Source organism: Pelodiscus sinensis, chromosome 27 (genome assembly GCF_052426305.1).
Source record: "Pelodiscus sinensis isolate ZL-2025 chromosome 27, ASM5242630v1, whole genome shotgun sequence".
In the NCBI taxonomy this organism is placed as follows: domain Eukaryota; kingdom Metazoa; phylum Chordata; order Testudines; family Trionychidae; genus Pelodiscus; species Pelodiscus sinensis.
In genome coordinates, this window is record NC_143078.1 from 10,569,105 (window position 1) to 10,588,154 (window position 19,050).

At 47.5% G+C, this 19,050-nt stretch overlaps 1 protein-coding gene across 5 annotated transcripts in view; it reads right to left on the bottom strand.

Annotated features, from left to right (window-relative positions):
- The window catches only part of MDFI (MyoD family inhibitor), a 48,752-nt gene extending 32,904 nt beyond the window's left edge, over nt 1-15,848 (bottom strand). For 3 of the 5 annotated variants that reach the window (XR_016347933.1, XR_016347932.1, XR_016347931.1), the window contains exons 1-2: nt 15,490-15,847; nt 15,017-15,121 (exon numbers count right to left, since the gene is read on the bottom strand). Coding sequence is in view for 1 of the 5 variants with exons in the window: in XM_075909891.2 (XP_075766006.1) it covers nt 15,017-15,110 (94 nt within the window). In the remaining 4 variants the exon portion in view is untranslated. The other 2 variants (XR_016347934.1, XM_075909891.2) reach the window with 2 other exon arrangements.
- Between the last annotated feature and the right edge of the window lie 3,202 nt (nt 15,849-19,050).

Here is a 19,050-nt window from a genome sequence, read left to right on the forward strand (position 1 = left end):
AGTAAAATTATTTTCCTATGCATGACAAGAGATCCAAGCTCCCAAATGGAGAAGGATTGGTGAGGAATTAGAGAAGATGATGTAACAGCAGAGACGTTAGCTGAATCTTTTACTGGAAAATTCCTTTTAAAATCTAAACAGATAAGAGAGCAAGAGAGAGGAGTTCTCCATGGAGGCTATGTCTACGTTGCAGAGTTTTTTTTTTTCAGAAAAATAGCAGTTTTTCCAAAAATCTCACGGAGCATCCACACCTCAAGCGCAAAAAAATCGAAAGAACAGGGTTTTTCTGGAGTAGGTATTCTTCATTATATGAGGAAGTATGCCTTTTTGCGAAAGAACTCTTTCACAAAAAGGGTGTGTATGGACGGGGAAGAGGGGGGTTTTGCACAAAAAAAGGAAAGAGGAAAAAGCACAGGTGTCCTGGTGGCCATTCTGTGCATAGCAATCAGAGCTTACTTTCGAGAGAGCGTCCACTCAGTCTGGATGCTGTCTTTCACAAAAGTGCATCATTTTTTCAATGCTCTTTTTCAGTGTGGACACGCTCTTGTGCAAGAAGTTTTTGTGGAAGATCTCTTCCGATAAAAGCTTCTTGTGCAAGAAGCCGGTAGACTAGACGTAGCTGGAGTTACAGAACATCTTGAGGTGCAGAAATGCAGTCAGGGTCCGAGCCAGTAAAACATTTCTGCACATGTCCAGTGTGTGAATGGTCCCTAAGGGACTTGCTGGATCAAGCAAGACTGAGGATTGTAATAAAACTAAGGGACCCAAAATCACAGATTCACAGAAATGTCAGGCTGGAAAGGACCTCAAGAGGTCATCAAGTCCAGCCCCCTACACTAAGAACGGTCCAAATAAATCTAGACCATCTCTGATATGAATTTGCGAACTTGTTCTTAAAAACCTCCAATGATGGGGATTCCACAACCTCCTTTGGAAGATTACTCCAAGAGCTTAGCTTCCCTTAGAGTTAGAAAGTTGTCCTTATATCTAACCTAACTTTCCATTGCTGCCGAGCAAGTCCATTACTTTTTGTCCTATTTTTAGTGGACATGGAGAACAATTGATCACCGCTCTCCATAGAACAACCCTTAACACGTTGGAAGATTGTTATTAGAACGCGTCTCAGACTTCTTTTCTCAAGATTAACACACCTAGTATTTTTAACCTTTCCTGAAAGATCAAAGGGTTTCTAAACCTTTCATCATTTGAATTGCTCTCTTCTGGACCTTCTCCAGTTTATCCACATCTGTCCCAAAGTGGTGGCACCCATAGGACTGGACCCAGCATTCCAGCTGAGGTCTCAACAATGCCAAGTAAAGCAGAACAATTACCTTCTATGTGGTGCTTTTGGCACTCCTCTTACGACACCCGCAAATGGTATTAGCCCCCCCCCCTTTTTTTTGCCACCGCTGCATCAAATTGTTGACTCTCATTCAATGTCATAGAATCATAGAATCCTAGAGCTGGAAGAGACCTCAGGAGGTCATCAAGTCCAGCCCCCTGCTCAAGGCAGGACCAATCCCAACTAAATCATCTCAGCCAGGGCTTTGTCAAGCCAAGACTTAAACACCTCTAGGGATGGAGATTCCACCCCCTCCCTAGGGAACCCATCCCAGTGCTTCCCCACCCTCCTAGTGAAATCGTTTTTCCTAATTTCCAACCTAGGCCTCCCCCACTGTAACTTGAGAACATTGCTCCTTGTTCTGTCATCCGTCACTACTGTGAACAGCCTTTCTCCATCCTCTTTGGAACCTCCTTTTAGGAAGCTGAAGGCTGCTATCAAATCCCCCCTCACTCTTCTCTTCTGCAGACTAAACAAACCTAAATTTATGATCCTCTGTCACCCACCAGAGCCTTTTCAGCAATATTACCCCCAGAGAATCACACTGCATTTTGTAGCCGTGCACTTGCTTTTTCCTTTCTAAATGAAGTTCTTTGCACTTGTTTTTATTGAATTTCATCTTCTGAATTTCAGAACAAATTCGCCAAGTGGTCGTGGTCATTTTGAATTTGAATCCTGTGTTGTGTTGAGCATTTGGTCACCATTAATGTTTTTTTAGTGAATAATGAAGCAAAACAGACATTAATCTACTCGGCCTTCTTTATGTCATCCTTATTAGCTCTCCTTTCCTGCTAAGAAGGGGACCTGCACTGTCCTGCATCTTTTTCTTGGTCCTAAAGTATCTGAATAACTTATTTCTTTGTATGTCCCTTTCCCTTTATTATAGAATTCTCTTTTGATTTTTAGGTCATTTAAGAGCTTCCAATGTAGCCATTTTGGCCTCCTTCTATTATTCCACAAAGAGGCAAGCACCTGCTTGACTTCACTGGGACTTTTGTTTGAGGGAAGGCTGCAGGATCAGACCCTGATGCATTTCACATAGCCTTAAAAACAGCAATTATCCTTGAAGCTTGGAAAGCTGATAATGCAGTGCCTAGACCAGTGTTTCTCAACCAGTGGTACTTTTTACACCCAAAAATTTCATCACCCGCCTGGCTACGATTAAGTTGTTTAAACAAATGTGTTGCAATGGTAGAAAATTTTTGTGTGTGTCTGAAACTGTAGGTACTGGGGGTACTTATAATTTTTAAAGGGGTACTTTATAAAAAAAAAAAAAGGTTGAGAAACACTGGCCTAGACAATCCAAGGAGATTGTGGGAACTACCATTCAAAGCATGTGCTGTGAGTATCATTGTGGTCCCCAGGGCTTCCAAAGTTGCGTAGCCCTGATCTAAGGCAACCTAGTGGAAGAGCTAAGAATAGTAATTTGCAGACCTGATTCCTAGCTCCCCCTCTGCTCTACTACCACACCCCTTCTAGAACAGGGAGAAAAATCCTGAATTTCTAGGGTTGTACTGAGTCTAGACAGATTACTCTGGCCCTGGCATCATAACACTTGCCTTAGCTGGATCGGGGAGACATGGAAATAAACGTCTAAAAAGGCAGCACAAAGCTTTATGGGTCACAGATTGCAGAGCTGTTGATCTAATGACTGCAAGGCAGTCCAACGATTATGCCATTTGGGTGGCGCAAGGCATTGCTCAGAGAGCACTTACATCACCTGACTTGCTGTCGTGCAAACTTGCATCTGCTCCTGAGCACACATCAACTGGGTTCTTAGCCTTGGAACCGAAAGTTGCCAAACGGGGCAAACACATTCCTGTTCCATGCATCAGAATTTACATCAGTTGCGAGACAGGCTGCTCTGATGGCAGGGAAGCCTGAAGTCATCTGTTTATGCACAAAACAGGTATAGCATGGGAAGCAGCCGGGCCAAATTTCCCCACCCTGCCAACATGCCTCACTCCTGAACAGGAGCAGCTACGCATAGCGAGGAGAGAGCAGTTTAGTCTCCAGCAATGCCAGTCGGTACCATTTGGGATAGCTACTGAGACTTGCCATACACATACCAACAGTCATCACTTGATACCATCTTGCTGCCATAGCCAAGCAGGTGAGACGTTCCTGTGCCTGTTGTTAATTCCCTAATCCAGGGGTTCTCGAACTTGTGATACCGCGACCCCCCTCTCAGTTGCTCGCGACCGCACTCCCCATTGCTGCAACTAGCCTCTCAGTTGCTCACGACCCCCCTCTAATTTGTTTGTGATCCCCCTCTAAGTTGCTCGCCACCCCCTGGTGGGTCGGGACCCACAGTTTGAGAAACACTGCCCTAATCTACCCAGTCTCGGCCTCTGCATTCTTCTCAGCTAGATTATTTATCCTGCTGCTGACACCAATTGCAACACATTGGTCAAAGATGCCCATCAGCAAAAACAGGAGTCAAGAGTGGTCAATTTGGTGTGGTCGCCTTACATCCCCTGAGTACAAAATTCCAAAGCTCAGCCCAAGTGACTCTTGTCCTGCATCTGATGCTGCAGCCTGTGACCTGTACTGATACCGCCTTCTCTTTTAATCTTCAACCTCCTTATCCAGGGCAGGAGACATTACTACCAACCCTGGAATGTGCAAAACAAGGGTGTATATCTGGGTAGGGAAGGTAATAAAAATTCCAAAATGCTGTAGGTGGAAAGGTGCAATATGCAGAGTTTGGGGGATGAGAAGAAACCTACAATGCGCTGGTGAAAGATCAAGTAGAAGTCCCTGAATCTCTTTGTTCCTCCTAGGGAGGGGAGAAACTCAGCTGACAATCTGGCCCTAGCTCTCTGAACCAACACAAACAACAGATCTGACTAGCCATGGGCTCTGGAGTTTAGGCACTGATGGGTAAGCTAGGCTAGAGACTGGGCTGCATGAGTGGCCCTCCATCTCAGTGGGCCACAAGATTGTTGTAACCCAGATGGTCTCCCAGGATAGGGTAGTTTTGCTCACTGCACTTGTGTACCTAGAATTTGCGGGGTGTGCTGATTGAACTGTAGCCACGCTTTGTCTGACAGTAAGTGTTTTGTGCAGTCAGCATGCACCTCACTTCACGTGCCCTTGATTTACATAGGTTTACCATAGTTGAACTTTCAAAAAAGAGGACACTCCTGAGAGGAGAGTGTATCTGTATCAGTATCTACCAACTCACATTGTAGTCATGTGTTATATATAGGAATCAGAGGGGTAGCCATGTTAGTCTGAATCTGCATAATCAGCGAGAAGTCCTGTGGCACCATATAGACTAACAGATTTATTGAAGCATAAGCTTTTGTGGGCAAAACCCTATGTCGTCAGATGTATATAGTATAACGCATTAATACAATGTGAGTTGATTGATACTGATACTGATACACTCTCTCTCTGGAGTGTCCTCTTGTTTGAAAGTTCAACTATGTTTAAATGCATTTCACTTTAGTAGCACCAATACAAAAGACCCGACACAGACAGAAAGCATCAGAATCTGGCAATCCTATGCGTGAGCAACGGTAAACCAAATGGGTCGCATGCGGCCTGCAGGCCTCAAGTTACCCAGCACTGAGTTAAGGGCTTGGGTTGAGGCCTTTTTCAGGACCTCGCTGGCACTCAGCAGTGACATTTAAAGGCCACAAATACCAGCAAATATCAGAACACTTTAGAACCTCAGCAAAGGTTTGGTTGCAATGGCCAAAGGTCTGCGATAGATGTGAGGGGATATTTCTCTTTTTCTTCTCATTATCATTTGGGATTGGACCTGCCTCAATCAAAACCAAGGCCCCATTGTGCTGTCGGGATCCATAGGATGCCTCTACCCTGCACAAAACACCAAAACCCCACAAGCAGGGCTGGCGAAAGACTTCACTGGGCCATGGGCAAGGTGGGATGGAGTTCAACTTCAGACCCGGGCAGGGCCTTGAACAGAAGGGGCAAGGCTGAGACTAGCCTCCCCCACCCAGCCCTCAGTACCATGCAGATTGTGCTATGAGGGGCTTCAATGGCAATTTAAAGGGCACGGAGCTCCTGTTGTTGCTGCCATGGTAACGGCAGACAGGGAGCTCCCACACAGACACACTGAATTAGGCCCAAGACTTTTCAAAAATGACAAACGATTTTGGGTCTCTAGCTAGACACACCTTTAAAGAGATGGGCGATGCTCAGCCTGTCTGGAAATCAGCCCCCTTTCTGATATTTCCAAATAAGACCTCCTCCAGTAATGGAAGCACCCCAAAAGACTAGCCGCCTTTGAAAATGTTCAGCAGTGCTTGAATATTGGGTCACCAGATACCTTCGCAAAAAATCCCAAACAGGCAGGGAAAAATTGGTTGAGCAAAAAAAAGGACCAAAAAAAGAGAAAAAAGGTCACTGTGCCTTTAAAATACTTCACTCCTTGCTTCCCCTGCCCTCGCAGATAATGACAGCCTTCCATCCAACATCCAAGGAAAACAGAAAATACCAGATATTTTACATGTCTGGTATTCTCTGTTTTTCTTTATCGGACAGAAGGCCAAAATACCGAACAGTCCGGGCAAAAGCCAGACACCTGGCAACCCTACTTGAATAAGAAAACTATGGTCACAGAATCTCCACTGGCCTCCCATGCTGCCTGGTGTCAAGAAGCCAAGGAGAGGACAGTCCAAACACAAAGCAGGCAAAAGAAACGAATGAAGTCCCAGGCTTTAGCGCACATGTTGAACTTAGGCCCTGACACAAAATCCCCCAGGGACGGATCATGCCCTGGGGCTCCCAGATGGAGAGATCACAACTGCCAGGCACATCTTGTTACATTTCTGGGAAAATACAAAACTCTCCAGAAAATGCAAAAGGGGTGGGTTTTTTTTGGTTTTTTAGATTTTTGTAGATTTTGCAACTCACAGAATCTACGCAGGCGATTTCAAAGGAAATTCAATTAGAAGCTAGAGGAGGAATGTGACACTCTAGCGGCAAGCAGCAGATCCCAGTTGGGAGATTGCTTTGTTTTGAAACCGGAATCTTTAAAAAGGCCAGAAAGTGTCTTCTTTTGTTGTTGGTTGTTTTTAATTTAAACAAATGCAGCAATTTCACTAATAGCAATGAAACTCGGAGGAGCAAAATCTAGATGTCAGGTTTTTGGTGCAGAAATATTTTTGGTGGGTTTTTTTGGGTAGTGGGGGGTTGGTTGGTTCTAATTTTTTTAAGAGGCCGTTTACACACAAATTTTTCAATCAAGTTACTTAAAGCGGGTGCCAACTCTTTAGTGGGCTCTCTTAATTCAGTTTAAATTAAAAAGAGTTCCTTTTCCTTTAGTTTTAACCCATTCCTGATCTGTTCAATGAGTGATGTGGCAAACAGGTGGAGTTGGAGAAAGAGATCTTTGTTGCACGTGCAGAGAGGCCCAGGTTACATCCTGAGAGGCCTGGCCATTGATTTACGTTCCTAAACTCCGAGTGTCACACAAAACTAGGGCCCACCTGAAATCTGCTCCTCTTTCTCTGAACTCCTTGGCTACGTCTAGACTGACATGATTTTGCAGAAATACTTTTAACGGAAAAGTTTTTCCGTTAAAAGTATTTCCGCAAAAGAGTGTCTAGATTGGTAAGGATGCTTTTGCGCAAAAAGTGCTTTTGCGCAAAAGCATCTGTGGCAAGTCTAGACGCGATTTTGCACAAGAAAGCCCCGATCGCCATTTTAGCCATCGGGGCTTTTTTGCACAAAACAATTCTTCCTGTCTACACTGGCCCTCTTGCGCAAGTATTCGTGCGCAAGAAGGCTTTTTCCCGAATGGGAGTGTGAAAGTATTTGCACAAGAAGCACTGATTTTGTACATTACAAAGTCAGTGATCTTGTGCAAATTCAAGTGGCCAGTGTAGACAGCTGGCAAGTTTTTGAGCAAAATCTTGCCAGTCTAGACATACCCCTTGTATATAGTCAGGATTAACTCTAAGGGGGTGTTGGGGCTTGGGGCGGAAGTGACAAATCCAGCACTTCGGGAACTGAATCAACATTTTTGGGATCAACTGTGTTAGCCCGCAGAGTCCCCCCAAAACACGGGGCTTGGAGTAGTTGCCCTGTTTGACCATAGCCGAGGGACGTCTCTGTATATAGTCCTACATAATCCTCTAAAATATGCAATTTAAACGACATAAAAGCAGCCATATTGGGTCAGACCAAAGATCCATCTAGCCCAGTATCCAGTCTTCCCCACAATAGCCAATTCCAGATGCCCCAAAGGGAAAGAACAGAACAGGAAATCATTGGGTGGTCCATCCTGTCACCCACCCATACACCACCAGATGGATTTGAATGTGGACTCTCTAGAGCTTAGTGTAGGAGCCTCTATTGCTTGTGCTATAAAGCCAGGTGGCTCTCAGCTTAGGCTGTAGCATTCTCTTGTTCTTATCTCTTGCTGCAAGCTAAGTGCCACTACATGGGACAGTGAACCACACCAGGTATGTGGGTAACATTTGCACCAGTTTAATTAAGGGTAGGTCTATCCTGGAACGGGAGGTGACTTGCGATCACTCAATGTTTTGATTAAAGAAAACTGGAGTGATGTACAATTCATGTGACATAAAATTTGGTCTCAAAATGGAATTGTGAAGGGGGAAATCACCATCTTGCTGGTGTGTTTCCCTGTGGGTTCTCCGCTAGTTAACATTTTTATCAAGAACCTGGAAGAAAACACCAGCTCACTGCTGATGAAGTCTGCAGATGGAATTAACATTGGAGGAGGAATAAATGAAGAGGTCAGCTCATTGATTCAAAACAGTCTGGGTGGGTTGGCAAATTGGGCATAGACCAATAACATGCATTTGAATCCAGCTAAATGTAAACGCGTACATCTAGAAACAAAGATCATACTTACACAGTAGGGGGCTCTCTCCTGGGAAGGAGTGACTCTGAAGAAGATTTGGGTGGTGGTGGTGGATAATCAACTGTCTGATTGTTCCCAGTGCAATCCTGTGGCCAAAAGAGCAATTTATAGCGTACTAGCTTAATCAGAGCTAGAACCGGGATTGACCCATGGACTCAGTGTATCAGTGGGAATCTCCTGTAAGATCAGAGAAGTTATTTTCTCTCTGTGTTTGGCACTGGTGCAACTTCTGCTGGAATATTATGTCCAATTCTGGTGCCCGTCATTCAAGCAGGATGTCGATACATTGGGGAGGGCTCAGAGAACAGCCAGAAGGATTGATTAAAGGATTAGAAAACCTGCCTGATATACTGAAGGAGCTCAGTCTATTTGGCTTAACAAAGACTAGGTCAAGGGGTCGCTTGATTACACTTTAAGTATCTACATGGGCAACAGATATTTAATTATAGGCTCCTCAGTCTAGCAGGGAAAAGACCTAACATGATCCCAAGGCTCGAAGTCGAAGCAAGACAAATTCAGACCAAGGGTCCTAGGTGATGCTCCATCACTGGCAATTGCTAAATCCAGGCGGGTTGTTTTTTTCCAAAAGCTCCGCGCTCTGATAGATTTTGTGGAAGTTCTCTGGCCTGTCTCATACAAGAGGGTAGACAAGATGATCATAATTGCCCCTTCTGGCCCTCGACTCCATGAGGCTCTGCTGGTGCTAGCTCTGAGTAAGCCTGCACACCATAAATAGCACTGTAGGTGTGGCTGCATGGCCAGTGGGATGGGTTAGTGAGACAAAGAGGGGATTTTATTCACTTTGTTATGTTGCATATGAGTTCTACTGTCTTGACAGTAACCCTGTATGGGTGTGCCTCAGTTTCCCTGGGCTATGCCTAGAACAGTGCGGGGAATCTTTGTTGGGTCAGGGGCTGCTGACCCACAGAAAAATCAGTTGGAGGCCGCACACAAGTGAGAAGAAAACCCCACAAACCCTCACTGATGTGCCCCCGGACTGAGAATAAGAAAGACACTTCCCACATTCCCCTCGCACACCAGACCCTGAGGGGTGGGGGCAGCCTAGTAGATTTTGTGGCCTCCAGCCCCACAGTGGGGAAGTGTGTGTGTGTTGGGGGGAGGCTGGAGTACCAGTGTGGGCTCCATAATGCTAAGAGGGGCCCCTGAGTCTTTCGGGACAGATTCAGGCAAGTTAGGGCCCCTGGGTCTTAGGTTCCACACCCCTAACCTGGAGGGTGACGGGAATTTGGGGTGTGATCACCTCCCACAGGTAGACTACAGCCAATGCTCTTTGTAACCTAAGCCCAGAAGAGGGTGTGACCAGGTAACACTTTTTGCCTAGGGAGCAAGACAAAGGCTGGAGGATGTGTCAGGCTGGGGCTGTGTGGGCTGGCTAGGGGGGCAGGAAGGGATCCAGAGCCCCAACCCCGGGGGCTCTCTCCCAAAGACAGATTGCAGTGAATGCAGAAGGGCTGACAGCCACCGCAAGCCTCAGGACAAGGTGTGTGTGTGGAGAGGAAGGGGGGGTGCGTGTGGATCCATGCCCCAGAAGGGGGGGGCCTAGGGCAGTCAGTCTGTCTAGACCAGTGTGTGCTCCCTCCCTCCAGCCCTCAGAGCCATGTGGATCAGCGCTCCGCTGCTCCGGCAACAATTCAAATGGGCCCAGGGCTCAGGCGGCTGCTTCAGTAGGGGCACGGGCAGCAGCCGCCAGGAGCTCCCAGCTCCTGTGACTATCCAGGTCATGGGGCAAGTGCCCACTTCACCTTCCACCTCTCCCTCCGCTGTCGAGCCTGATTAAATACTTCTGGTTACTGTGCTGACAAGTCCGTGTCTCCCTGTAGCTAATAAACCTTCCGTTCCTCCTGCTGCCTGAGACACATCTCACCATGGTCCCCTAACTCCCCCTCTCCTTGGCGGCCGTTGGCCATGCCAAGACGAACCTAACTTTTCACGCACTCGGCACCACTACCTGTCCTGCTGCCTGGCTAGCAGTCGCGATGCTGCTATTTTTAGCATGCGAGCTCAGTCTGAGGGGATGTGGGTAAATCTACCCAAGCTGGAAATTACACCAGCAGCTGCCGTGTAGACACAACCTAAACCAGTTTCAGGGCGCGCCTGGCGTTAGAGTGCAACTCTGCTGGGAGATGAGTCCTGAATACGAATTTGCCAGTGTTGACAAGTCGTCAGCCCATTTTGGGGGGAGGACAGAGCCCACCGAAACAACAAAAGATCCTGCCCCTCCAGCGAGGGACGGGCAGAGCGCCCACAGATCGGCCAGTGATGCCACTCCTGGGCACTTCCCACACAGCAAACATTTCTGAGGCCTTGCTCTCAACCGCCCGTGCAGCTGGGGTATCCCAGTCGTGGACACAGCTTTCCAGGGAAGGGAGACAGCAGCCATGCAGCAGTGCTTCCCCCATGTGACCCGACAGCTGTTTGAAAACGGTGCTGGCTTGCTACACACAAATGATTCCGGTTCTGGAGTGCCCAGGAAAGGAATCACGGAGGCTTATAAGTTTGTCCCCAAGTCCCAGGAAGCCAGCTGGTTCCAGGTGTCCCAGTGCACCACAAGAAAAATCCCAAAAGGCAGAGGATAGAATGATGGAATATGGCGTGAAGAGAAATCTGCCGGCAATGCAGTTATTTTAACAAAGCACAGGTGACACGATTCACAAGGGGAAGTGGCTTCAGCCGGCGTAAAGAAAGTGGTGTGAGTGCTCTCTTCTGGACTAGTTATACCCAGCTTTATTGGGAAAACATATACTGGAAAAACGCCCCCATATGGACAAGCCTTCCTGGCCTACCGCCTCCTCCACTGATCTTGATTGCGTCACATGCAGGGTAACAGACAGGAGGGCAGCCTGTGGCTTTTGCCCCAGCACACCAGCTCAGCAGAGCTCCCATCTCCAGATGAGCTGAACTCCACAGGAGGCTACTGCTGAACCTCTATGAAAGGGGCATTGTCGGGGCCTGTCAGGGCCTGCGGTACAGAGCAGCTGGGCTGGGGCCTCGAGACAGAACTGCTTTCAGCCCCGTGTTACACCTCAGGGCAAACTCATTGTGAATGGTCAAAAAACCCCACTGTGTGTGTATATATATATGTCAAGTACACGCCCCCTTTCCCCCGCTCAGACTGATGAAGCCGCAGAATTGCTGGCTGCCGTAGCCAAGCTGTGGAGTGGAAGTCAACAGGGAGCCAAGAAGTGAAGCGCCGCGGGCCAAGGCCTGCTCCGAGTTTTGTTGGGGAGCTCCTGGCAACGAGGCATGCCTACGACAGGAGCAAAGTTGAGAGGAAAGAGAGAACAGGAGTAGAAAACTTGGAAAAAATTCTACATCAAATCCAATTTTTTGATGGAAATTGGCTTCCCCCCCCAAAAAAACCCCTCTCCAATATTAGTGTCTTTTCCACATTTTTTGTCTTCAGCCCCTTCCAAACTTTGTTTCAGCGGTCTCTTTGTTTGATTTTGACTCTGGAAGAGGGGGAGGGAAATGAAAACAAAAATCATAAATTGGAGGGATTTGGGCATAACAATAGATTTTTTCTTTAATTTTCTAAAAAACCCAACTCCCCCCAGATTTTTCTTTGCCTCTAAATGCTACATGAGAAAATAGTGGCTATTTTCCTACCAGCACTAGGGAAGTGAGGGAGAAAGAGAGGCCTGATGGGTATTCAGGGTCATAGAAAGACTGGCCCATATGGGTCAACATGCTGCCTGCCATGAATTCATTTGTTCAGTGCTGGACATGAAAACAGAAGAGTCTTGTCTTTCTCTAGCGCTGCCCTCTGCTAATTCAAAGGGGGTTGCTTTGATGGCACTGAGGGGGAACTAAATCCAGCCCTGCTGGTGGGGAGAAGATGGTTGTGATAACCTGGGATCCATCTCCAGAGAGGCTCCGAAGGGAGGGTACTCACCCCCCAGAAGAAATATCGAGGCCTTGTCATTTTTCACATGGTAGAAACCTCACAGTTCCTTGGTCAGGTCTAAGAGTGGGGAGACCTAGTTTCTGTCCCCAGCTCTCCACCAGTTCGCTAGCCCTGAGTCTCCAAGCACCTCAGTTTTCCCCATCTATTTTATTAACTTAATCTCATCAATTTAACTGGGCTTCAAATCCCCTTGACTAAACAAGAGGTGTCATACGAGGGAGACAGAATCTCTAGGGAGACCTCCTAAGAAACAAGGCTTCTGCACTGAAGTGTCAGCCCATAAAACGGGGTGGACTGAACTCTGACCATTTGTCATCGTCAGAGTGTCGCGCAAACAAGGATGAAAATCCTGCCAAGTGAAAGGTCACAAAGAGCAGCCGCGCTGTGGCTAAAAGGCAACAAACATCTCACCTCTGAGCTAAGCTTTCAGCATTCAGTCCCCAGCAAAGAGCAAGAGAGCACCCACTCCCTGTCAATCCTAGAGCTAGGCCAAAGTCCCCTGCAACCTTTCCCCACAAGCAGGCTATAAAACGGATGGCCAAGGTGCTAGTGTGGGTCATTATTCAAGTGAATTCAAGTCCAACTATTTCACTAGGAGGGTGGTGAAGCACTGGAATGGGTTACCTAGGGAGGTGGTGGGTTTTTAAGTCTCGGCTTGACAAAGCCCTGGCTGGGTTGATTTAGTTGGGATTGGTCCTGCCTTGGGCAGGGGGCTGGACTTGATGACTCCTGAGATCTCTTCCAGCTCTAGGATTCTACGATTCAGCGCGTATAGATGTTGTATAGATGTTGCAGCATCAGCTCAGTCTAATCTCCTGAGTACAAACCCAGCCAGCCCCACAGAAGTTGCTGTGGATTATTCACCCACCACTGAAATGAAGCCACCTCTGTGGTAGAACAGGTCAGTAGTTGAACAGCAAACAGCCACACCACACAAGAGTTTGGGACAGGAAGTGGGGAACGTTGGACATGTTGGGGGAAGAGAACCAGGGACTATGTTCTCTGAAATCTGAGTTCTGACACGTTCCAGACTAAGTCCATCCGTGGAGTTGCAACAGGAATGAATTTGGCCATGTTAGTGTCTCAGTCGGACAGCACCCACCATAGGCCGCACTTCACCTGCAGCTGTCAATTTCTGGCCTGGCCTCGTTCCTCTCAATCAACCCTTCAGTGCAGCGTCTGCACGTGAATATCGGGGGATACCAATCACGCTGATCACGGAGGTCTTCCAACTGTGTCTGACTCCCCCAGAAAAAGCCAAAGACTCCAGCCCACTTATGGTTCTCATTACAGCCAATGCAAATGAAGGCATTACGGTGTGGCCATAATTAACGAGAGCAGGATGGCTTCCATGTCGTCACCCGCAGCAGAGACAGCGTTCCATGGAAGGTCATATTAAATTAGAAGAGTGCTTATTACATATACGGCAGCTCACTCGGAGTCAACTGGCAGAGTCTCATCACTTAGTAGCCTGGAAACCTCTTCTGGTCAAATTGATTCCCCTCCCCACACATGATAGCTACACTCCAAGAGGAGGCTTTCGCCAAGCCAATGCACCGCAGCTAACCCAGCACGGTGCATGGAAACAGATCCGGGCTCTCGCTGGTAGTGGAATTTTACTGGATCTGCTCCATATGGCAGGAGGAGCTGGAGTTGCTCAGAGAACCTGGACACCCCACTTATTTAGAGCCTGATTCTGCAGCCCTGGCATCTTTCGAATAGCATTTACTGAGCTGCCCTATTGGCGTCCCAGGGACTGAGCACCACGTGTCATAGCAAGGGTGGCAGAATTAGGCTCAGCTGGTCTCTCAACGGTTTGCCAGCAGAGCACCAATCCCCTCTGTTTGGTGGCCAGCCCATGAGTATCAGATGGAGCCCCTACATAAAGCAACACAGAACCCTCCACCCGCGGACTGTGGGGCTGGAAGCCAGATGTGGGGGAGGAATAAAGGAGACAGGGGGATAGGGGATGTTATTCAAGTTAATAGGATCAGGGCCCAGCGCGGGGTTGGGGGTGGGGGGTGGGAGCCGCATCTCACAAGGAGCTGGCCCAGGCCCAAGAACACGGCTGAAGGGAGACAAAAGTTCCTGTGAGAAGCCAAAGCTCCGGTGCAGCTGCGTCAGGGCTCCCTGCACGGTCTGCAACACAGGCAGGAGAAACCCAAGCTCTCCTTTCCCCCTCCGGAGCGGCTACGTCCCACCCAGCCAGCGTGCGAGAGCACAATAGTGTCTTTGGCGTGCGAGAAAATGGGAAAGGAAGTGGTGGGCTTTAAGCCTAGAGGTGAGCCCCTCGCCAATAAGTCTCTGCAACATTTCGTCTGCCTGCTCTTTAACCCTTTCGGCTCCTGCAGAGCCAGCATCCTTTCCCCTCCACCAGGGAAACAGCTCAGCCAGCGCCTTTAATCCCCAACATCCTTGCTCCCACCGAGCCTGGCTCTCGGTGAAGTCCCACTAGAAACGGGAAAGTTACAGAAACTTTGCTGGGAAGTTTCACCCCAACTTAATGATACCCTCTGTCCCCCTCCCCCAAATCATTCAGTGTGTTTCTATTAGCCTCACTGGATCTACGGGGGGCAGAGAGGTTCACCAGCTGGGGTTCTGATCCCCATTGTGGGGGTGTACACACCAGGCAGACACAGTTAGCCCCCTTGCTGGGGTAAAGCAAGACACCTACTTTAAGCTCAGTGGAGCTTCGTGGATTTTCACCAGCGGAGGGTATGCTCAGCCACAAAGAGCTACAATTGTCTTTCTAATCCAGCAAGTTGGACAAAGACTTATGCTGAACAGAGAAGAGGAACTGGGAAGCCTACGGCCCCTGCGAACAGCTCGAGAAAGAGAAGTCCCTGTATAGTTAAAACCAGGCATAAAAGCTCCCTGTGCTTACCTGGGCTTGTGGGCAGGAAGGGTGTCTGCTCGGGCGCGGGGTCTCCATGGAGTGAGTCAGAAAGGCTTGCGAGATTACTTCTCACCTGGGACATCTGACTGGGACCTGCTGGACACACCACACGCAGAGCAAGACAGAATGAGAGAGAAGCTCCCTGAAGATTGCTAAACAGCCCTGGCTACAAGGCACTCTCACCCGGCATGAATCAGCATGAGGGCTTGAGGTGGGGAGACAAGGAGGAAACGGCACAGCCCCACAAAGAGATCTCTAATCACCCGGGACGTCGAACTCACCTCTCCCCAAACTGCAGCGTCCACATGCACAAAAGGTCGCTTGATTGTTCGGCTGCAGCAAACTCCTGCTCTGGACAAGCTTCCCTCCGGACACATTTAAGTCCCCGCTGCATTGAGGAATCCTGTGATCAGCCAATTCCCACCCCCCCAAGAATACAGAGACACTTTGGAGAAACTCACTTTGGTTTACACTTTAATGGTGCTCCCACAAGTGAAGTGTCATCCTATTCTCCTCTCCATGTGACGGTCTCCTTCAGGTCTTTGCAGCTGCTGCCTGCTCCACACACCCCTCTCCTCCAGTCCTCTGCAACTAGATTTCTTCAACTTATCTTTCTTCCTTCCTTTGTCTTTTCATATTCCTTAAAAGCGTCCTGCCCCGTGCCTTATCCCAGCCAAGAATGCCCTGCAGATTCAAATACAGAGGACACTTTACTTCTTTATCTTTGCAGCTCTTTCTTTAGGGCAGTGTTAGGTTACAACTGGACAAGTTTGTGCAGTGTATCTCCAGACTGTATGCTCTGCCCCCCGTCTCTCACGCAGGAAATTGCATTCAGGGTTGATTACCCAGTTTCCTTCATGCTGGAGATATTTGGAGTTCATGCAACCTATAATAAGCTGGTTGGCACTCCGGTTTAAAAAAAGCAGCAAGAACAAACAAACACATACAGAAATCCACAAAGCCCCTTTAAAAAGATAATTTTTAAAAGTTGGTTTCTTTATGGATGGGGCGGGGACTGGAACTAAGTAGTATGGTGGGGGGAAGAGGGAAATGCGGAACAAGCTTAATGCTCATGTCTTTGATCTTCACATTTTAAAATCCAAATTAATTATCATTTGTTTTTCTGTACAGATCAATTTTCAAACAGCAGCAAGGGAACAGAAAGGGATGGCAAACTTAACTTGAAAAATCATCAAAACCTCTTGTGTATTGCATGAAGGGAAACAGCAGCCTATATCCTCCGGCGGTAACGCTTTCAATTACTGATTTACCCCAGATGTGAATGCGGCCCAATACACGTAGTACTCCATTATGTGAAGGATTGTCACGGAACTAGAACACACAGCCATTGTATTCATAATGGATCTGCTAGTAACTCACTTTCCATCTTTGGATGAGACACTTTCCCGTTTTTTCTGCCTCAGTTTCCCCCTTTGCAAAATTAGGACAATAGTGGGTTTTGAGGTTTAACTCAGCAGCTTTGAGATACTCAGAGGGAGGGCAAAATATGATTACAGAAGTCAGTAGCACTGTTTAAAGTGACAGAATGAAGTCAAGTCCCAAATTCCCTTTCCTAGTGTAATATTTTAATTATGGGAGCAGTTTACATTTAGATTCACTCTTTCCACAGTCACTTGTGATATTACTTTATATCTTGCTTTAATGGAACTGACTTTGTAATGGTTTTAGATTAAATATGTACTGACAGATTCTTTTTCAAGACTGCTTTTTACACTGCTGGCTTTTTATTAGAGCCTGACAATGTAATATTTCCAAGGATGCTAAATAGGTCAGATTCCCCACTGGTGTAAATCTGGAGTAAGCCCAGTGATGTCAGTGGAGTTACTCTGGATTTAAACCAGCATGAGAGAGAGCAGAATAGACACAGTGCCAGCAAGTGTGAACAGGCAGGAGTGTCATTTGTGTATGGTGGGTATGAAATTACTCTAAAATCTAACAAGGGCCTGCTAGAGAATGAGACCTTTGGGAAAATGGGGGGGTTGAACTGACCATCGTGGGGATAGAATTCTACAAGGTGGTTCATTAAAAAAAAAAACTATGAAAAGTTCATTACTTCTTTGTGATCTTTCCCAACTGGAGAGAAACATTTTATCACTGGGATTGCAGGAATACCTAAAACACAAAATAGGTTGCCCTGCTTGTGTTAGGTGTAACACACACACCTTCTGGGCGTTGAGTATTGTTCCATCTAGAGGCACTGAGAGAACTTAGGGTATACCTACACAACAACACTATTCCGAAATAACTTAGTCCTCGTCTACACAGCAGGCCGTTATTTCAAAATAGTGTCAAAATACTGGACTTCTTATTCTGACTCCTGTAACCCTCATTGTACAAGGAAAAAGGGAAGGCAGAGGAAGAGCGCTCTGTTTCAAAATAAAGGCTGTGCTAGATACTCCCTATTTCAAAATAAGCTATTTCGAAATAAGGTACGCAATTGACGTAGCTGAATTTGCGTAGCTTATTTCGAGTTAAGCCCTGCTGTGTAGACGCACTCTTACAGAGAGAACAATGAGTCTGTTCGACAGCCGTAGGCCATGTCTTCACTCCACAGAAATCGACGCTGCCACGATCGATCTTCCGGAGTTCAATTTAACGAATCTAGTTAAGCTAGAGCAGGGTTACTCGACACCAGCAGGGGCACCTTCTGAGTTCAACTTAGTGAGTCTTAACTAGTCGTTAAATTGAACTCAGAGGGCGGCCCCGCCGGCATTCGGTTCCCCAGCTCTTGCCAAGAGTAAGGGAAGCCGATGAGAGCGTTTGCTCTCGTGGTCTTCCTGCTGTGGAGAGGACACCAAGCTTGGCTTAAGATAAGCTGACTCCAACTACATATTCTATGTATTCTATGTAGCTGGAATTGCATACTTTAAGCCAAACCTCTGGGACTAGTGTAGACCTGCCCTGAGCTAATCACCGGCTGGCATTTAGTTCAGGCGGTAGAGGTTCATGCACTAAGTCCAGAGGTCCCAGGTTTGATTCGATTACATAGGCACTGTACAAACACAGTGAGACAGAGTGCCCTGGAGAGTTACAATCTAAACCAGTGTTTCTTAAACATTTTAAGACTGAGGAACACCAAACAATAATATTTTTTAATCAGGAGCACCAAGGATTTTTTGTTGAGAAAAAAAAAAAGGTTGGGGGAAAAAGTGGAAAGTTATTAAGCAAAAAAAACCAAAAAAAAGTCAGGAGGAAAAAGGGTCGGGGAAAGTTATTGAACAAAAATCCTTTAAGGGCGGCCATTTTGAACTCTGTTCTCCGTGGCACACCTCCAACTGCCTGCCACGGAACACAGTTTAAGAAACATTGATCTAAACAGACAAACCCTGGGCAGAAGAGGATTGGTTATCCCTGTTTAATGCACAGCAAGCTGGGGTGTACTGCTACCATGCACCAGCGTGTTATGCCCTCACTGTCCATGCAGATCCTGCGACTGTGCATTACAAGTTTCCTAGCCATTGATTTCAGGAGGATCAAAATTTCACCCAGGGAGCATAAACCCTGTGTCCAAAAGAGCAGCAGGGAATAAATGCCAGGCCTCCTGTCACCTTCGCTCTCACCTGAGGTCAATGGAGCGACGCCTATTTACACTTGCTGAGAACCTGGCCCAGTAGGTCCAATGCAGCAGCGTGTGCCATGCAGAAGTAAGCATGAGGCGCAGCGAGGCGTTGCCGTAGTTACGTTCCCTGCACTAGGAGATAGCACCACTGCGGAGGGTTTTAGCCACGCCGTGGTGCTTGCAAAGACACCCTCATCTGGTTGACTCCGACGTGGCGGCCGTGGCACCGCTGCAGACTTCCCTGCCAAATGGCTCCCGGGGTTGCAGGTAACCAAACCAAGCTCAGAAGCCCGGGGCTTGAGACAGTGGCCGTGTTATTCCTCTGCCCTGACACCCGCTGATGCAGTCGCCTTCAACGCCCAGCCAGCTTCCCACGAGGTGCATTTCAAACAGGCTTTGCTCATGACATCCAGAGAGGTGGAGGCATGAGCATGTTGCACTG